A 19,989-nucleotide genomic window follows, 5' to 3' on the forward strand; every position below is an offset into this window, starting at 1 on the left:
TTTGGTATTGGGGATCGAACTTGGGTCCTTGCGCTTGCATAGCAGGCGGCGAAACCACTGAGCTAAATCCCCGGCCTATGAAGCTGACCCATTTTTAATGGCAGAGTAGTACTCCATTATCTAAAAAAACCCCACATCATCTTTATCCATTTGTCGATTGATGGGCATTTGGGCTGTTTCCAAGATTTAGCTATTAAAAACTGTGCTGCTATAAACATGGGTGTGCATAGATCACTGTGGTATGTTACTTTTAATTCTTTCAGGAAGATTCCCTTTCTTGGAATCACAGTGCTTGCACCAATCTACACTCCCGCCAACGGTAGAAAAGGGTTCCTTTTTCTCCCACATCCCCGCCAGCACTGGTTATTTGTTGATTTCTTGTTAACAGCCATTCTTTCTGGACTTTTTCCATTTTAAAAATTAAATAATGCTGTGTTGAACATATTCAAATCTAAATCTTTGTGTGATTCTCTGACTTTAAGGGGTGATCAAAATATATGGTGAATGTTTAAATAAAAGTTATAATAAAAATGTTGCTATTAATTTCCCTCAAAATATTCCACCCCCTCTTTGAACATTTGTGTCCTATCATTCTTATCACTTCTTGAAGCAGTTCTGGAAACCTTTTTTCCTGAGTCTTTATAAGGTATATATACATACATATATATATATATATATATATATATATGTATGTATATATATATATATACATGGTGGATGCTGTTGCTGCAGGCCACCCAAGAGAAAGACGGGCTTGCAGAAACATTACGGTGTGTCCCCGTCCACCGCGCTCACCAGATCTAGCACTCTGAAACTTCTGGCTCTTCCCCAAAGTCAAAAAGACCATGAAAAGTAAATGTTTTGAATTGATTCAGGTCATAAAGACAGTCCGATAGTGCAACTAAAAACAAGCACTGAAGACAACTTCCAGAACTACTTCAGAAAGTGGCAAGAATGATGAGATAAGTGTGTTGAAAGACAGGGGGAGTATTTTGAGGTGGATTAATGGCAGTGTGTGTTTTACTGTAATAAATTTTTAAAAATTTCAAAATGGGTTGTATTTTTCAGTCACACTGTGCATTTCCTTAGGGTAAATTCCTGGAAATGGAGTTATTTGAAGTCTTTTTTTTTTTTAAGTATAAAAGAAAATCATGCATTATTTTACCTTCCCATGCAACCACTCTTTAATATTTTGGTGTAGTTCTATTTGTTTATATAAACTTCATGAGATTGTAATGTAGTTATAAATCAGATCCTACTATCTATTAGGTTACCAGGTGGTTAGCAGGGTAAGGAACTTACACTATGATAAATTTTTAGAATTTGGTGTGGTATAATGAATATGGCCATTGCTACATACTACCTCTATTAGTGGGGTAACAAGATAGGGTTCTTTTCAGACTGAAAAAAGAAAATGTTACTCTTAAATGTGGAATACTACTCATCATGCACAACATACACAACTTTACTGTTTATTTAAATATTAATATGAATACATAATGACATAAGATTTTGGCTTTCATGACTCATTTTCACAGGCTGAAGGTTAGTAATACATGGTAACAACTTAAATTATGTTAAATGTTGACCCATCTAATCTTTACATCATGACAGAAATGAGACTTTAAGGGGTGTTGCTGAACACCAGTCCTATTCAATATGGTCATTTAAAAAATTTCATATGTTATTTTACTAACGAAGCCTTCACGCTTTATCAATGAGATTTGATTTAAAAATAACTCAATAATTAAATAGGTGTATTTTAAGAAGTTAATGCTTACCTACCTTTTTTATTGTTCTACTCACTTGTTAAACTATGCTTGAAATGCCTCTTTGAAATTCTCTTTGGTTTGTTGCTTTGGATTTGCTAGCTTCCCATGGGAGAAAACCACATTCATTGTTAATTTCAGTTTGAAATATTGATAGAAAAGTATTATTTGTAAAAAATGGGATTTCCCATGTATCTGCTGTAAGCTTAGGAACTCTGGAGTGTGACACCACTCAATATGCTCTTGAGATATAATAGCAGTAATAATAAGCCCTGTGTACTTATAGTCCCTTTCCATTATAGATTTGTAAAATCATTTATTTGGCTTTTATATTTCACCCCCTATAGTAACTTGTGTCGTATAGGCCAGCATTAGAAATGGCATCATTCTACACCATGTTAAGATACCCTGATTTATTACAGCTAGTCGTACTTTCTTGTAGTCTTAGTCTACCAGGATTTGTCTAAGGTATGATGTTGATGTTGTTGCATGGGTTCACATTAACATTGTATCAGGTAAAATTTGATCAGAGAAACACCATAACGATTATAAGGGATGTGCCATAGGGATTAATCTTTATGTGACTATGGGAGGTAGCTAAACTTTCCCTGTGTGTGTTGTCTGAGTGTCTGGCATTGAACCTCATGTTGGTAGAGCTAGCAGGTGGGAAGAGAAGATGGATATGGAATAGGGAAAGGAAGGACAAACTATTACCTATGAAGATGAACTTCTGTTTCTCACTAAAAAGGGTATTAGTCTCTAATCTAATTCATTAATGGAAGAGACTAGTCAAAAGCTGATGTACTTCACCATGATGTTGCATACAACCTGACACAGGGCTCAGATGAGTGGAAGAAGGAGGAGCCATTAGTCTCTGGAGTTCCTGTAGACCTCACTATTATCCCAAGGTTCTCTTGCAGCAGCTGGAGTTGCCAGTGAGGTCACCAGCTCTGATCCTACACTGACTTGCTTAATACTTAATATGGGAACTATGGCTGCTAGTTCCCTCCTGCCTTCCAAATCTCTGGGAGAGTTCTTTTGTGCAACTCTAATCTAGAACTGTGCAGGAATGGGAATCTTGGGAAACACAGTTCTAGCCAGCTAAGTTATAGCACAAAAACACCAGGCTCAACCTTTTGTGTACTTGGCACCTACAGATTCCTCTTTTAATCATATTTAACTTCCAAATAAGGGCAATGGCAGAATCACTCTTCTGCTTATGTGTAACTGTCCCTTGTACAACCAGGTACACACACATTCTGTCCTTAAAGGGGGATACAAAAAATTCTCTTTACTAATCTTTGATTGATGTTTATTCCTGTGTTTGCTGAATCATATCCATCTTGATAATCTTGAAATTTAAATCTTGACATATGAGGTTAACTACTACTACTGTATTTTATGTTGGATATTCAAGCAAGAGGAAAGGGGCCAAACAAAAACAACCCCCCCTCCAACTTGGTATATATGCAAATAACAAAGAAGAAAAACTTACAGTTATTATAGGTGTTGTTTCTAAACTGGCCATGTGATCATAGTTTTTATTCTATAAGTACTTTCTTCAGCTACCCATTCCATACCTTTTGCCCTCAGCACGCACTTCAGCTGGCTGTGAGTTCTTACTGGGTAAAGACTTACCTTAGCAGTTCGCTTATATTTGGTTATTGTAACTTTCTAGTTACTTTAATCACAGGACATAAGGAATGGTAAGAGGTACCCTAGAGGCTCCCCTACATTTCAGAGGAAGTCGTCCTTCTTACCTCTGTAGTGTTGTAGCAATCCCGTTTCCCCTTAGTAGTCAGGATCACTTGCCCCAGCCAGCACAGTGATCTCTTTCTTTACTGCTTTCTGGATGAGGAACCCAAAGTGGCCAAGTGGCAGTCAACGTCCAGTTTGGTAAAACCATTGCCTTTTCCTCCGGTGGAAGCATTTCTTCCTGGATAACTAGAAAGTCAGACCAGAAAAATCCAAAGTTTTAGGGATGAGCAGCAAAAATGTGACTAGTAGATTAGGGCAATAATAAGAGGAACTACCTCCATTTCCACTCTTGGATTCCAGGGTTATGAATTGAGGCTATGGGAGAAACAGCACTATTCCTTAATGTGTACTACACCATATACAGGAAGATACTACTTCAGGATACCATAATTGAATGTTCAAAATGCCACTCCATTATTCTCTCAGGCAAACTGCACCAGGCTATTGAACATGATGAGACCAGTGAATTCCACGAGCATGAGCCTTCTGTTGTACTTTATTTGCTAACAAGTGAGTTCTTTGGTCAGAAGCAATTTTATGTGGAGTACAAAGACAATCCATTAGGCAGTCTGTAAATTCAAAGATGATGGATTTAGTAAAAGCACTGCTAGCAGGGAGGGCGAATCCACGTGGCAGGTGTACTCATCTGTACCAGCAAAAACGAAGTGCACCTCTTTCATCATAAAAGGTTATAATGTAATCAGTTTGCTACCAGGCATCTAGCTGTCCCCACAAAGAATGGCATCACAGTGAAGACTCAGGATTGGTATGAGCTGTGTGTTAGACACTCGGCTGTATGTATGGCCAGATTGGTTTTAGTGCATGGCAGTCCATAGTGCATGGCACTCCATACTGCACCATGGGCTCTTTGTTCTTGACCTCATTCTACGAGGACAGGCTAGGTAAGAATGAGGCTGGCTGATGTCCAGATCATGTTGTTCACTTGAGTAGGTAGAATCTGTCTTTGCGGAGGTTCTTTTTAGGAAGTAGTCACATGGCACACAAATGTCTTCAGTCCTTATATCCATTTAGAGAGGTCTGCACATACGCTTTGCCCAGACTTCGCTGCCAGTTTTCTGCCATGCATGTTCCTAGACAATTCTTAGCCACTGCCAATGGATTAGTATGAATCTGTACCTCTGGAAAAATGAAGAACTCTATATTCTACTTGAAGATCTGCCAGCTGGGAGAGTTTTCATTCCCCATTATTTTTTAGAGCCCCTCTGGAGAGGCACTGTACTGTTTTAGTTGTTCATTTTTGATAATGCTGACACATCCTGCAAATCTGTAGACCATACCTGTACTTTTTCCCTTTCTCAGACTAATAATAAGGAGCTAGTTATAGAAGACTCCCAAGACTGACAAGGAGAAGGCAGGATAGCAGGCATATGGTCCACAAACATTTGGACCACTTGCCTATTCATGCCTTCTTCCAGAACCTACTTGAACTCACTTTTGCATATATACTTCCATTGTGATGATGGCAGTCTGCCTTCTGAATTGATGGGTCAGATGATTCCTTCTTCAAAATAGGCGGGACAGATCACATGGTAACTTGGTCTTTTATAAGACTCAGGAGCAAGCCAGTTGTTTCTCAAAGGAGGATAGTAGTTATCTGTACAGGGTAGCATAGCTTGGCCCCTAAATCCTAATTCTGTGTTGTGACTCATCTGTATACCAGAGATGCTGTATAACATCCCCACCAATCACAGACTTTTTAAGTCACCATCAAGTCTGTTGGACATCTGCTCTATGGTAAGAAAGGATTGTATAGCAGCTATCTCTTTCAGGGCCCTACTCAAAATGAGCAGTCTCTTGGGTTACTTGGGAAATGAAGTATGTGTTGCTTCTCAAACCCGAATAGTCCCACTGGGCTTTGTGTTGCTTTCTTAGTAATAAGAAAGGCCAGATGTGGAAACTTGTCCTTCACCTTGAAGGGATGCCTCAATATGCCCCACATCCTTTGACTCTTAGAAATTTCACCAAGATGGCAAGCCTCTGAGTTTTTATGGAACTTAATTTCCCTCACTGACATGTTTCTGTCATAATAGATTGTGTACAATAGCTGCTTCTTGCTCAGCAAGTCAGATAAGCCTGGGTGTCGTCACTGTAATGAGCCAGGGTGCTGTCTGGTTGAATGAAGAGACAGTCGTGATCCCTGCAGATTAGAATATGACTGAATTGTCGCTGAAGCTCTAAGATGGGATATCTATTGCTGGCCCTGCAAACTTCCTCTGGTGAATGCTGAATAAAGCATTCAGCAGATGAAGAGCTGTAACACGTTATGGAGGTGTTGGGTTTCATCAGTGAAATCACACATGAAGCAGCAGTTGCTTTGGGAGCCACAACCTTGTCAGTCGCTTCCATAATCCATTGTTAACCTCTAGGATCCATTTGTCTTCTGCACAGGTAACGCAAGTTGAATGGAGATGTGTTAGAAATCAGTAGCTCAGTTTTTTTCAAGTTTTTGATGTAAACAATACATCTCTGTAAACCCTGCAGAAATCCAGTCATGGTTTGGTGTATTGTGTTGGTAGATAAAGGCAGTTTTACAGGCTTCCACTTGACCTTTTTTATTTGGGTTTTTTTTGGTACCGGGTATCAAACTCAGGACCTTGTGCTTTTGAGGCAGGTGGTGGCACCACTGAGCTGAATCCCCAGCCCTCTAGTTGTTCATAATTAGTGACTCCTTACCATGACACCATAATAGCAAAATATAATGTGTTCATGAAATAGTAGCTATGTGGCTACAGAGCTAGTTTCTTTTGCTTCACAGTCTGGTCCCTTTCTTTAGATAATTTAGGAGACTGTTGGAGTACTTCTCTGTGAAATAATAAAAATAGTAACTATGATTTATTAAATTTTTAAGCAAATACCAAATACTTTGTCAAGAACTTTCAGTGTTATCACATTTAATTTTTTCTAATATTATGAAAGTTAGGTACTGTCTACATTTTATAAGAGAGAAAACTGAGGTGCAGGTAAGTATCTTGCTGAGATCACTCAGCAGGTTAAAGGGGAACCCAAGATTGGACCCTGGTCTGTGTGCCTCCAAAATATATGGTCTTCGCCACTCTGCTAAACTGCCTTTAGATTGCAGGGAACATTGAGAGATCAATAGGGGAACTGAAAATTGTGATTAACTCTGGCCAGTCATGGTTTCTCCTCCCTGCCCTGTAGCTCTAACCGAGGAATTGGATTCTGTGACCAATGAACTGCATGCAGTAGACATTCAAATTCAAGAACTTACGGAAAGGCAGCAGGAGCTCCTTCAGAAAAAATCAGCCCTATCAAAGAAAATCAAACAGTGTTTAGAGAATTCAGATGTTGGGGCCAGCCAAGAATGTGATTCTTCACCAGCTGCTTGGAATAAAGAAGGTTTGCTTTTTCTTTTTTTCTGTGCTAGTTTTGTTTGTTCCCTCTTTTTTTAAAAGCTTGAATTTAGATTATTCTGTATGGGTCAGTGCTTTTTAGTAGGCTTAGAGATGAAATATTGGGGTGGAAAACATAGAAGTAGCCTGTTCTTTACCCACATTCTGTAGTCTTTAAGCAGTTACTGTTCAGGCTTTATTTTTTCCAAAAGTGGTTTTAACAACATTGATCAATGCTTGAAAAATAAGATATTTACTTCAATTAAATTTTCTAAGTTTTAACTAAAAAGAAAAAAACCCCTTTAAATTATTCACACTCCTTGCCAAAGTCTTGCTTATTTTCCTGCCATAGTGAACAAACCTTTTTTTTTTTTTTTTTGGTACCGGAGATCGAACTTGGGACCTTGTGTTTGGGAGGCAGGTGGTGGCACCACTGAATTAAATTCCTGGCCCCAAACCATTCTTGATTAATTTAAAATCTTCAATGAAGGACTGTGTTTGTCATTTATTATAACAATACTCTAGAAGGAGTTGTGGTGCTTTTTTGGAGATTCTTTTCCAGTGATTGACTTCTAAACACAAGATATTAACACTAAAAGCTCCACGTATTTGTTAAGATATTTCAGTTTTTTATGATACTAGAAATTCCCTGTTCATCATTTAGACTGTTCTTCAAATACTCAATTGAACATCTTCCTCTTCTGTATGGGTGAATTTTTAAGTGGCAAATGTTTCCTTTTTTTGTGTACTGTTTATTGATACATCATTTAATTTGCTTTTGCTTAGCTTAGTGAGTTGTACTAATCTCAAAATTATTATTACCCAAGTTTAATTTAAAGGTTTTAAAATAGTAAAAGTCTTAAGTATGTGTGTGAGTTTTGTATGCTATAAGAACAGTCAATTATGATTGTGTCTCACTTGTAATCCTAATTGTTCTAATATTTTTAGCTTATTTTTTCTCTGTCTAGACTTTCCATGGTCTGATAAAGTTAAAGATGTTCTGCAAAATGTCTTCAAACTGCAGAAGTTCAGACCACTTCAGCTTGAAACTATTAATGTAACAATGGCTGGAAAGGAGGTATTTCTTGTTATGCCTACTGGAGGTGGGAAGAGCTTATGTTACCAGTTGCCAGCATTATGTTCAGATGGTATGTATTAATAGAAGGGAATTTTAAGTTGAAATGATTTTCCTAATATTTTAAAATGCCTTTTCAAACAAATTCCTAACTTAACATGTAAAAATCAAGTGCATTTTTGTTTTATTTGTCTCTACATTAATAGAGCTTACATGCTAAAACAGGTTACAGTGGAGAAAGAACTTATTTAGAAATGGGGATAAAGAGAAGATGATGAATTCAGTTTGGGACATACTAAATTTATGATGCCTCTAAGACATCGAGGTGTAACTCCTGTGACTGAAGAATGTTTGGGTGTTAAGCTTGAGTGTGAGAGATCTAAGTTAGATGAGTTGGAGGCTATTAGTGTGAAGATGGCCATTAAAGCCATGGAAATAAATTATTTCATTTTTTATGTTGACCATAAAAAATGCTTTGGAAGTAAGAGTTGAAGATGTGGAGCTGGAAAGTGTGGAGCACTCTTTGGTAAAGAATGAAAAAGAAGAGAAAGTGCCATAAATTAGGTGCTTTTGTACTCTTGAGTTGCTATAACAAAATACCTTAGACTGGGTAACTTATAAATAACAGAAGTTTAGTGCTCACAGTTTTGGCATCTGGGAAGTCCAAGATCAAGGACAAGCAGATTTGATGACTAGTGAAGACCTGTTTTAGATGGCATTTTTGTGCTGTATCTTCACAGAAAGGGCTTCCCTTCTACTTCTTTATAAGGGCATTAATCAGATCCCTAAAGGCCCTGACATCATCACGTAATCATGTTCCAAAAGGCATTGTCTTTTAATACTGTCCCATTAGGTATTTGGTTCCAATAAAAGAATTTGGTGGATGGGCACCCACATTCAGACCATGGAAAGTATCTAGGGTTTTTTAAAAGATGAAAAAGATTGTCCATGTTAAGTGTAATGAGTAAGAGGGCAGTAATGACAGAGAAAGTAAAAATATAGGAGAGACAATAATTGAGTGGCCAAAATCCCTGGTAAGTTCATAATTTGTGTATGTATTTTTAAATATCTGCCTTCTGTCAGGCTGTTGTAAGGAACAAGCTACAGAAATGTAAAGCCATATAATTTATACAGTTTAGAATATCTCATATTTATAAACAGTCTCAGTTATGAGAGGAGCATATTATTATCTTCAGTGAATACACTGTTTGCTTATTTCTTCTACTCAGACTAAATTAGTATAGTACAAAAAGTAGAATACTGTTGCAACTAACTAACCTTCTTAATTACATAGTCTGTTGTTTTCTTTTGGAAAGCTTTGGGATAATTTTTCCCTCATGTAATTGTTTAGTATTTGACCTGATTTATATTAATTTAGAAGATTACAAATAATGATTGTTAAAAATGATTGCAAATTAATCACTCAAAATATTTATATCTCTTTATTTTTATAGGACCAAATAAGGATAGAAAGTTCTCTTTAGTCTTATATTTGCTTATTTAGCTTATAGCACTCATGTCTTAATTACTTTCTCAATGCTGGGACAAAATATCTGCCATCCACAAATTAAAGGAGAGAGGTTTATTTGTAGAAGTTTCAGTCCATTGCTGTCTGGCTCCAAGGCTGGGTGGAGGGGCAAAGGAGGATGAGAGGAGAAACAATCCACCAGGGCAGGCAGGAAACACTGAGCTTTCCTTTTCCTTTTATCCCGTCCAGGCGACAAGCCTATTGGTTGGTGCCATCCACACCCAGGTGGGACTTCCCATTATCCACACCTATGATAAACCAATAAGTTATCACATACCTTTAATTCATATTTACACACCCTAGATCCAGCCACCTCTGAAAAGCCCCACCTAAAAGTGCATGAAGTTTTGGGGGAACATCTGGGTACAAGTCTTGACACTTTGTTTCGTCATTTATTCATATCTATCTCCCTTATTAGTGAGGATAAGAAATAGGTAGTATATTGTTAAAACTGCATTGAAAATTTTCTGAATTGATGTATAATTCCTACAAATTACAGTAAAGAAGATGAATGGTCACAGCTCATTCTGTTGGCAGCATAAAGTTTAAGGTCAATTTTTTTTCTTTTTTAGGATTTACGCTTGTCATTTGCCCGTTGATCTCTCTTATGGAAGACCAATTAATGGTTTTAAAACAATTAGGAATTTCAGCTACCATGTTAAATGCTTCTAGTTCTAAGGTATGAATTCCGTTTTGCTTTTCTTTCTTTAAAATTTAAACTCTTGACTGAGATAAGAGTCACAGCTGCAGTTGAGTTGGCTATAAAATTATAAACTGTTAAGTATTTATATAAGGAGTTACAAACTACTGCTCATGACCCAGTTTTAGCCCACTGCCTTTTTTTGTATGGCTCCTGAGCTAAGAATGGTTTTTGTATGTTTAAATGGGTAAAAAGAATTTTTAAAAATGTAATATTTTGTGAAATGTGAAATTTATATTTCAGTGTCTATAAATACAATATTATAGGAGCACAGCCATGCCCATTCATTTACTATTGTCTATGGCTGCTTTCACACTATAATGTCAGAGCTGAGTAGTGATAAGAGACCTTATAGCCCACAAAACATAGTATTTACTATCTGGCACTTCATTTGCCTATATACTTTGTAGTATCTACCTTAAAAGAGAAAGGAAGGCCAAGTGTGGTGGTGCCTGCCTGTAGTCCCAGCACTTGACAGGCTGAGGAACAAGGATCTCTGAGTTCGAGGCCAACCTGGGCTACATAGTGAGTTCAAGGCCAGCCTGAACTACATAGTGAGACCCTGTTTCAAAACAGCAACAACAACAACAACAACAATCAATCAATCAAACAAAAAAACCCCAAATAAAATAGAAGGGAAAAATTTCTTTTGTGCAATCTAGTTAAATACAAAAAAATGAATCACAACAAGCACACACTGTATTTGTTAAATTTTTATTGTTTGGAAATGGATTATCTCACCCTTATCTGTAGAGTGGAGCATTTTGCAGCTATTTTTCTTTTTTAAAAAATGTATAAAGAAAACACAAAATGTATTGCATGTTTGAGCCGTAGGAGTACTGGATTCCATTTCTCAGCTATTCTTTTTCAAAAAGCATATTATCAAAACCTTCAATAGTATACACAAGTAGAGAAAATAGTATACAAACCGTGTTCCCATTGCTCCCATTAATATTTATCAATATAGGGCCAATTTGTTTTCATCTCCATTCCCCAGTTTTCCCTACTGTATTCCTCTTGGATTATTTATCTGAAACAAATCCTATGTCCCATATTTTAATCATAAATTATTCAGTGTGTATCTCTAACTTAAAAAAAGGATAACTGCAGTGCTCCTATTGTTATATCTAAAAAAACTTCATATCAGTTCCTTAAAAAATAAAAATTAAATTAAAACCTTAAATTGAAATTAAAAGTTAAATTAAATTAAAAATTAAATTAATAGTCTCATCATCACTATTATTATTATTTTAAAACCAAGGTTAGGCTAATATTCTTCCTTTATATTGCGTGTTGTTAATATGTCCGTAGATTCCCCTGATGTCTTTTTTGTTTTCCTAATGTAAATTGTTGAAGAAACCAGATAAATTTTCCTGTAGCTTTCTGCATGCTGGATTTTCTTGATTGCATGCTCATGATGTTGTTTATGAGTCAGATCTAATAGCTTCTCTGTATATACTCTTATTTTTTACAAATGACTATGCAGTCTTCCTGCAGTGTCACTCAGGCGGTACATAGCACCTGGTTACCTTTTTGTGATGTTAAGTTTGATCAGTATGTTCAGGTGATGTCTGCCTGATCTATTTGGTGGTTTTTAGCAGCCACTGAAAATGCCAGCCTTGGAGCCAAGATTTCATTAGGAAGATGCGCAATGGTGGTATTTAATTTTACCACTCCTTGGCTTCATATATTAATTAGTTATTCTACAAAGAACTTTTTTCTCACTAACTCTTTGCAAGGTGAAAATGCTTAATTCTTTTCCTTTCTTTACTAGTTTTCAGTTAGAGCTGGTTTTCTTGCATTATCTACAGTTGGTCAATAAATTCTTTGGGGTTTCTTCCCTGCAGGAAATATAAATTGACTATAAATTCAGAGTTTTAAAACATATTTGATGCATTGTATTCCATATTTTTAATGCTGAAATAGTTTCATCTTTGAGTAGTGAGAACCTCTGTAAGTTGGCTTCTGAATCTTTTTCTTTGAGCCGGTAGCTTTTGACTCCTTGCTTTCTTTGAGATAATCCATTGTACTTTCTGCATTTCCTGCCCAGATCCAGAATCAGCAATATCTCCAAAAATATCTCCAGCAATATCTCCTGATTCGTTAGTTTTCCCATATATTTTTTGCTGAACTTAGACTTGTGTCATTCTGTTCCTGATCGCAACCTTATAATGTTGTTTATGATCATTCTGCCCTCTGATTTAGTGGAATGAATCTGGGGGGAAATTGCCTTTACTATTGTACTTCTTTCAAATTGAAGAAGAAAGTCAGTAATAGAAAGCAGTTTAGAAAGTTACAGGAAATTACAAGTTCATGCCATGTCACTATTGCTTGAAAGTTGAAAAGATTAAGGGATGAACATGTGTATCCTAGAGTATCTGTAGTAGTTAAACAAAGTGGGCCTGGGTAGCTCAGCAGCACAGTGCCTACCTATCAAGCATGAGGTCCTGAGTTTGATCCTGGTACCAAAAAAAAGAAAAAAAACTAAACAAAAACCAAAGTGGTTCTTTATTGGGAGAATGAAAGCAGTTTTGACTGCCTTTTCCTATCTCATTCATTATTGATTTTATTATACTTTTTGGATCCTGTTAAATTAGAAAAAAATAACACCTAATGTGCTAAACATTATATAAAATATCAGCGCACTAAGATCCTAATAACTTTTACCTTGTAAATTTTTTCATTAAATATATATATATAATACATGTTTTATATTAGAAAACCTTAATTTAATGGATAATACTGTATAAAATCCTATGGTCTTTATGTTTACATAATGAGATTATAAGTAGATTTGATAGCATTAAAGTAGCTAATCAAGAATTTTGTTCACAGATACATGAAATGATTATAAATGTAATGTAAAAATTAATGAAGCCCATCTTTATAATCATATCTGTAGCACTTGGCTCACACTTGGAAAATATTATGCATAATTTAAAATTATGCCTTTATAGGATAAATACTCCATACTGGAATATAGTTTCATGTTCTTTTTTGCCAAGTGAAATTTTTCTTTTCTTGTCAACAATTTGGATGTAAGTAAATCATTAGACTACTGTTTGCACAGCTGCCATGAAGTTTAGTACAGGGACATGATTTTAGTTTTAATGAACCAAACATCTGCTTCTAGAAGAGCCCCAGGCTGTTGCTTCTGGGTAATCAATGTCTTCATTTTCCACTTAGTATTGTAGTCTGCTAGCTCAATTCTACTCTAATGGTGTCTATTTTGCCTTTTAATAGGAGCATGTGAAATGGGTTCATGCTGAAATGGTAAATAAAAACTCCAAGTTAAAGCTAATTTATGTGACTCCAGAGAAAATTGCAAAAAGCAAAATGTTTATGTCAAGACTAGAGAAAGCCTACGAAGCAAGGAGATTTACTCGAATTGCTGTGGATGAAGTTCACTGCTGCAGTCAGTGGGGACATGATTTCAGACCTGGTATGCATGCATGACCTAGAAAACCCCTTGGCGTTAGGCACCGTGCTCTTACTCAGGGCAGCGGAAATCTCTGTTTCCATTAAAATTCACGTGGGAATTACTCATTTTCTCATCTTAATGAGAGAGGGACCCAGAGGCAGCATCTTTAATCTCTTTATTCCTCACTGCAACATTCAGTCTAATTGTCTTTATCCTCTGAAACATGTCTTTCTTTACTAGCCAAGGTTTTGTATCTCTGTGGCATTTATTACCTCTTGGTATGGGGTCACATTTGTTGAGGAATTGGCATCTGCTTCAGAGTTGTCTTCTTTGTTTATGATTCTGAGTGTCTTTAGCGTCCCATCTGACTCTTCATTGTCAGAGTTCTGTGAGATATTTTAGTAACTTTTCTTCTCTCTGCCAACCTAATCCTGTAGTCAGAGCCTGAAGTAAGTTAATCAGAATTGCGCAATCCAAAAAATCTTAAATTCAAAAGTCGTACTCCCTGGTTACACCCTCTTTTCCTTTGAGGCTTTGCACATCCATAGTGACCTGCTACATCCCTCCTCTGTCCATCGCTGTGTATTTGTCTGTGGTGCCCTTCTCTGCAGAATGATCTCTTTTCCCTACCCTGACCCCTTCTGTTGTATTTGCCCTGGATTGCTTGGCTCTTTCACCAGCCTGCCTCAGGTCCTGTGCCTGGCCGAGATGTTGGCTTCATCCAGACTTCTGCTTTCTCCATTCCTGCTGTTTGGCTACTAACCATGGTCAGAAATAAGTTACATAACTGTGCTAATTTCCACCTCATTTCAGCCTTTCACCATTCTTATCTTTTTATCAGTCCTCATTTCAATTCCTTGGTACCTTCCTTCCAACAAGTCTTTCGTGTCATTAACTTTTTCTTCAAGTCCTAACATTCCTCTGTTGGGTCACTGTAACTTAGGAGTAGGCATGGAAGGAGTTCTGGAAAACAGAATTCCCAGCTGAATGGATTAGATGACAGACTTACCCAGCACAGCACCCTATGGTTTACCCCAGCAAGTGGCTTGCTGTCGTGTGAATGTACTAAATGATTTCGCGCCAGTGTATTTGGAGTTTATATGCTGCCTTCTCTGCCTAATGTCCTTCTTTGCTGTCTGGTGAACTTCTAGTTAATCTTTAAGACCCAACTCAAGTGTTACCTCCTTGAAATCTTCACAGATTCCCACATAATTGCTTTCTCTTCCATGTTTTCATAGAAGTCCTTTACCTTAGTATTGAGCTATTTCTACGTTTCTTTTTCACTTTTCTCTGGATAGCTGAAGTAGTGAAGAGACACAAAGGACCACCTAGGGTGTGATTTAGACAAGGATGAGTCCAGAATAGCTTCCCTGAAATTGGTTCAATGAAAAGCAGTGCTCTCCCCAAAGCTCTTCTGCTCTGAGCTTGCCCCTCCTCCAGGATACTAGGCAGCAGAAGGGTTTTGGCTAATGGCTTTTATTTTTTGTCACTTTTAAGAGATTCAAATGCTGTGACCCAGCCCCACTATCTCTTGAATCTACGGTTCAGCAGAGTGTAGCTTGATGGCATGTTTAATGTTTCCTTTCTTCAACAGGAAGTTGTACCTGTGGCCAAGAAGAATGTTTCTGAAGTAAGGTATAATAAAGCCTACCTATTCAGGAAGACTGGCAGGCAACTAACTGCAAGTTTACTGTTGAAGACAGCTGTGGAGATGAAATTATAGGGGTCATTGATTTTTTCTGCATAACATTAAGACTGTAATTTACTTTAATCCTTTGAGAACAGAACAGGCCCACTTTGTCTTTTTCAGATTATAAAGCACTTGGTATCCTGAAGCGGCAATTCCCTAACACATCTCTAATTGGGCTGACTGCAACTGCAACAAACCATGTTTTAAAGGATGCTCAGAAAATTTTGTGTGTTGAAAAGTGTTTTACTTTTACAGCTTCTTTTAATCGTCCAAATCTTTATTATGAGGTCTGTAACTTTTATGTCAGTTTGTTACTTTTGTGAAGAATTAGAGCGGAGAGATTATACTTTTTCATGCTGTTTATTTACATGAATACCAATGAACAATACAATACATAAAATTTTTAACAGGAGGTGATTGTAAGATATTTTTACTGTGCATTCATGTCTCTTGTGCTTCATAATTTTTTATTAGATTATATAAGATACTATCTTTTATAAATATGCACAGGTCATATACCTTTGTTAAATTTGTGTATATCCTTGTGCAAATATGGAGAGAAAAGATGGAAGGACCCCACTGATATCTGCTGAAATGACTAAATAATAGAAACATGAATAGATCATTACAATCATGTGCCAGCATCTTACATAGATTTTAACACACTCACTTGAAAAAATAAATCGGCCTAATAGCTTTTTTCTAAGTCCTTTTAAGAACATATTTAATCTTCTGAATTTCATAGGTTAGCTAGATATGCTGTATTTTATGTCTTTATAAAAGTAGCATCAGAAAATAAAAGACTCCATATTGATAAGTTATTCAGGGCTTCAGTACCTCATTATATTGCAAATTAAAAAGCAGGAGAGTGTGGGACGTGGCAAGGATGAATCAGATGGGTTGAGTCAATGAGGCAAGTGAAGGAGTAATTGCACAAAAGCACCATCCTCATGAAAAACTGCACCTCAGCAGCTGGATGTCCACAGCTGCTTGGATGGTACTCATTTACTCTTTAATAAGATAGCTTTCTTATAGGTTCGGCAAAAGCCTTCAAACACGGAAGATTTTATTGAGGATATTGTAAAGCTCATTAATGGGAGATACAAAGGGCAATCAGGTAATATAAAAGCAAACCAACTTTGGGAGCTGAAAGATAACTTTCAAAAAATAACCAATTATAGTGGTAATTGTACTGACAGATGACTAATACCTAAAATACTAACATATGGTGGAAGGTACTTGAAAAATTCACTTGGTAATCTTAGAAACTGGGTGACATTTGCTCATGTCACATTTTATGAGCCATAGAACTGTCTGATTTACTTTTGTTTGTTTGCACTTAACTGCTTCAGAATGGGCCCAGTGACAGTGTTAATTATCAGTGGCACATAGTTAGCTAAGTATCTGCTGTGTACAAGATAATGGGGTTAAGCACTGGTGTTGTTCTAAAGGGCTATAACGTACAATACCTTATTGTAAAGGACACAATGAAGAAATAAATAGTACTTAATAGGTTAAGTAGAGGTAAATGGAAATTATCTGTACATGTGCTCCAGGATTAATGACTAGGCAAGTGATACTGAAAGTATTCATGTAAAAGTCACATTTCTAGATTTTCAGGAGAAGGTAATGGATATCCTGGGTAAGAGGAGTTCTAGGGTCAAATAAGTTTGAGAAAGACTATAGCTATTTATTCCTCCTGGAGATTTACAGAATGTTTCAGCACATTGAAAGCTCTGACCAGCCCTGGATGGAGAACAGAGAAGCCTCTTTAACTTTGTTGAGTGCAGTATTCTCCAAACTCATTTGCACATGAAGCTCTTTTTTTCACAGCATACTTATTAACTTATACTTATTACTAGAGCTGTGGGACATCGGATTAAGAAGTACTATGTAGTGGCAGATAAAGTTGAAGAGAGAAAAGAGGTAGTAGGATCCAAAACTGGTGGCTCAGGGCTCCTTTCTGTGTTAGAGCAAGCTGGTGATCAGTTCTTGAATTATACCCAAATACTGCTATGTGTTTAAGGCCTTAGAATTTCTCATAATTCTTGTTTTCTCTGTGTACATTGTATCAGTCAGTGTCTTGGAATGTACCATATATATTTCTAATACCTTGTTGTATCTCACTGCAGGAATCATATATTGTTTTTCTCAGAAAGACTCTGAACAAGTTACTATTAGTTTACAAAAGTTGGGAATTCATGCTGGGGCTTACCATGCCAATATGGAACCAGAAGATAAAACCAAAGTTCATACAAGGTGGTCAGCTAATGAACTTCAGGTTAAGTATATATCTTTAATAGAAGCCTGTTTGCCTTTAAAACTATTTACATTTGATTTAATTAATAAAGTGTTAAAACATTTTAGGTAGTAGTGGCAACAGTTGCATTTGGTATGGGAATTGATAAGCCAGATGTGAGATATGTTATTCATCATTCAATGAGTAAATCCATGGAAAATTATTACCAAGAGAGTGGACGTGCAGGTATGTAGAACTCAAATCCAGAAGTTATTTTTAGAAAGCTTTTCCAGACGGCACATTATAAACACTTAATAATTGTGCATTTAAAAATCTTTATTGGGTATTTTTAGAACAATGAAATCTTTTTGCCAGATTTATATGTTTTTTCATAGGGAGAAATTTTACATATGTGCTATTGGAATGTTATGCATTGTTTCTTATATGTGCTAAGATAATTTGATAATTGATCTCTGTCTCTTACATTTTTAACTAGAAGTTTCAAATCTATGACTTAAATAACTGGGTAATTTGGTCACATTTTTTAACTTAAAGCTAATGTTGATAAATCTACCATTTTCTTACCAAAAAACTTCAAAGTAGCCTTACAAATTAACTTTAACATCCCTAAATTTCTAGATGTAACATGAAGTTTTGTCAGCTCATTTTACATACATTATTTTTGCATGTTACGAATTTTTAAAGTAATTATGCAATCTCAGGATTTCTTAAACTACAGGTCGAGATGACATGAGAGCAGACTGTATTTTGTATTACGGCTTTGGAGATATATTCAGAATAAGTTCAATGGTGGTCATGGAAAATGTGGGACAACAGAAGCTTTATGAGATGGTGTCATACTGTCAAAACATCAGCAAGTGAGTCATACTCCTTTTTATAATTCGTCAATGAAAAATAAGCATAGTATTAAAATGTATGGTATTTTAAATACTTACTAACCCCATGGTACAGGTCTGTAAGAGGAGATGTCTGAGGGTAAAAACCAGTACATGAACCTTCTAGGATCTACTCAATCCAAGAAAAGATGCTCTGTCTTTGAAGTAATCCTCCAAAGCTAATTTTTTTATTGAAGGTTTTGATACACTTCGACAATAAGGTGTACATTGGTGTACAGCCATTTGCTGTGATAATTTTGAAAAGGTGTGTGATAAGATGGGTATTTTGAGTGAGGCTCAGTATCACTTGCCATTTTCCCAGCTGATTTGTCAAGGAAATAATCCAGAACAGGGTCAAGTTTCTCATTATACAATAAATTTAAATCTACTTAAGAGCAGCTTTAGGTACAGCTTCCTGATGGCCTCTCGGTCCTTGTTACCATTGTATTCTTAATCACAGGAGAGCTCAGAATGTTGAGATGGGGAACAATAACCCAACAGTGGTAGAAGGTTGTGGTTTTTTTCCACTATAGGTACTACAGTTAAAAGAAACGAAAATTTTGTTGGAAATCCAGTAGAGTCCCAAGAAGCACATTTTGGGGTTTAGAATCAAATATTGATACTTTAAAATACAAGAAACTCCTTTACTGTCAAGAATATTTTCTTAATAGTTGTAAAATGTTGAATCTCAAAATGACAGATATCTTAAGCAGTGGTTACCATATGGAAAAAAATTATATGTAGTGAGTGGGCAGAATGTAGCGAGTAAGCAGGGTCCATGTCCAGATCACTGGAACTGGGTATGTTATCCTACACAGCAAAGGGAAATCAAAGTTGCTGATGGGATTGAGATTGCTAATCAGCTGTCCTTCAAATGGAATTATTTTAGATTATCTTTGTGGGCCCAGTGTAATCACAAAGGTCCTTAAGGTGGGAGAGGAAGGCAGATTGATGAGACTCAATCCACTGTTATTGCTTTAAAGATGGAAGAAGGGGCCCAGGAGTCAGGGAATGTGCTCCCCTCACTACCTGGAAGAGGCAAGGACACAGATTCTCTCCTAGAGCCTCCAGAAGAAATCCCATCCTCCTGACACTTGATTTTGACTCAGTGAGATGCATATTAGGCTTCATATTTATGTTGTTTTCAGCTATTGTTTGGAGTAATACCATGACAGCAATAGGAAACTAATGGGCTATGTAAGTGTGTATTCTGAAGTAGGGTTTCTTAAAACTTTATCAGGTCATTTAATAATTTGTATCTCAATGTCTTTGTAGATGTCGCCGTGTATTGATAGCTCAACACTTTGATGAAGTATGGAACTCAGAAGCATGTAACAAAATGTGTGATAACTGCTGTAAAGATGTTTGTAAGTCTGCTGTTTCTGAAAGCTTTACAGGCTAATCATACACAGCTAGCATTAAGTTTTAATTCCAAAATGGATTTAAAAGATTAAATAGGGTGTGACTAGAATTTTCCAGATTCAAAAAATACAAAGTTTTGGAAAAAAAAAGGTGAATAAAAATTAGAGGTTTACACATATA

The 19,989-nt window shown here is 36.5% G+C and overlaps 1 protein-coding gene across 1 annotated transcript in view; it reads left to right on the forward strand.

The window, feature by feature from the left end:
- Positions 1 to 19,989, forward strand: part of Recql (RecQ like helicase) — a 29,097-nt gene that overhangs the window by 2,966 nt on the left and 6,142 nt on the right. Inside the window, exons 3-12 of the mRNA XM_087214031.1 lie at positions 6,708 to 6,905; positions 7,867 to 8,046; positions 10,074 to 10,180; positions 13,445 to 13,643; positions 15,433 to 15,599; positions 16,348 to 16,429; positions 17,445 to 17,593; positions 17,680 to 17,797; positions 18,291 to 18,429; positions 19,723 to 19,814. Of these exons, the coding sequence (XP_087070157.1) occupies positions 6,708 to 6,905; positions 7,867 to 8,046; positions 10,074 to 10,180; positions 13,445 to 13,643; positions 15,433 to 15,599; positions 16,348 to 16,429; positions 17,445 to 17,593; positions 17,680 to 17,797; positions 18,291 to 18,429; positions 19,723 to 19,814 (1,431 nt within the window). The remainder of the gene's footprint in view (positions 1 to 6,707; positions 6,906 to 7,866; positions 8,047 to 10,073; positions 10,181 to 13,444; positions 13,644 to 15,432; positions 15,600 to 16,347; positions 16,430 to 17,444; positions 17,594 to 17,679; positions 17,798 to 18,290; positions 18,430 to 19,722; positions 19,815 to 19,989) is intronic.

The sequence above is a fragment of the Heterocephalus glaber genome, unplaced genomic scaffold, assembly GCF_053883595.1.
Source record: "Heterocephalus glaber isolate CG9 unplaced genomic scaffold, H.glaber_assembly_v1.0 deba00001444, whole genome shotgun sequence".
Classification (NCBI taxonomy): Eukaryota; Metazoa; Chordata; class Mammalia; order Rodentia; family Bathyergidae; genus Heterocephalus; species Heterocephalus glaber.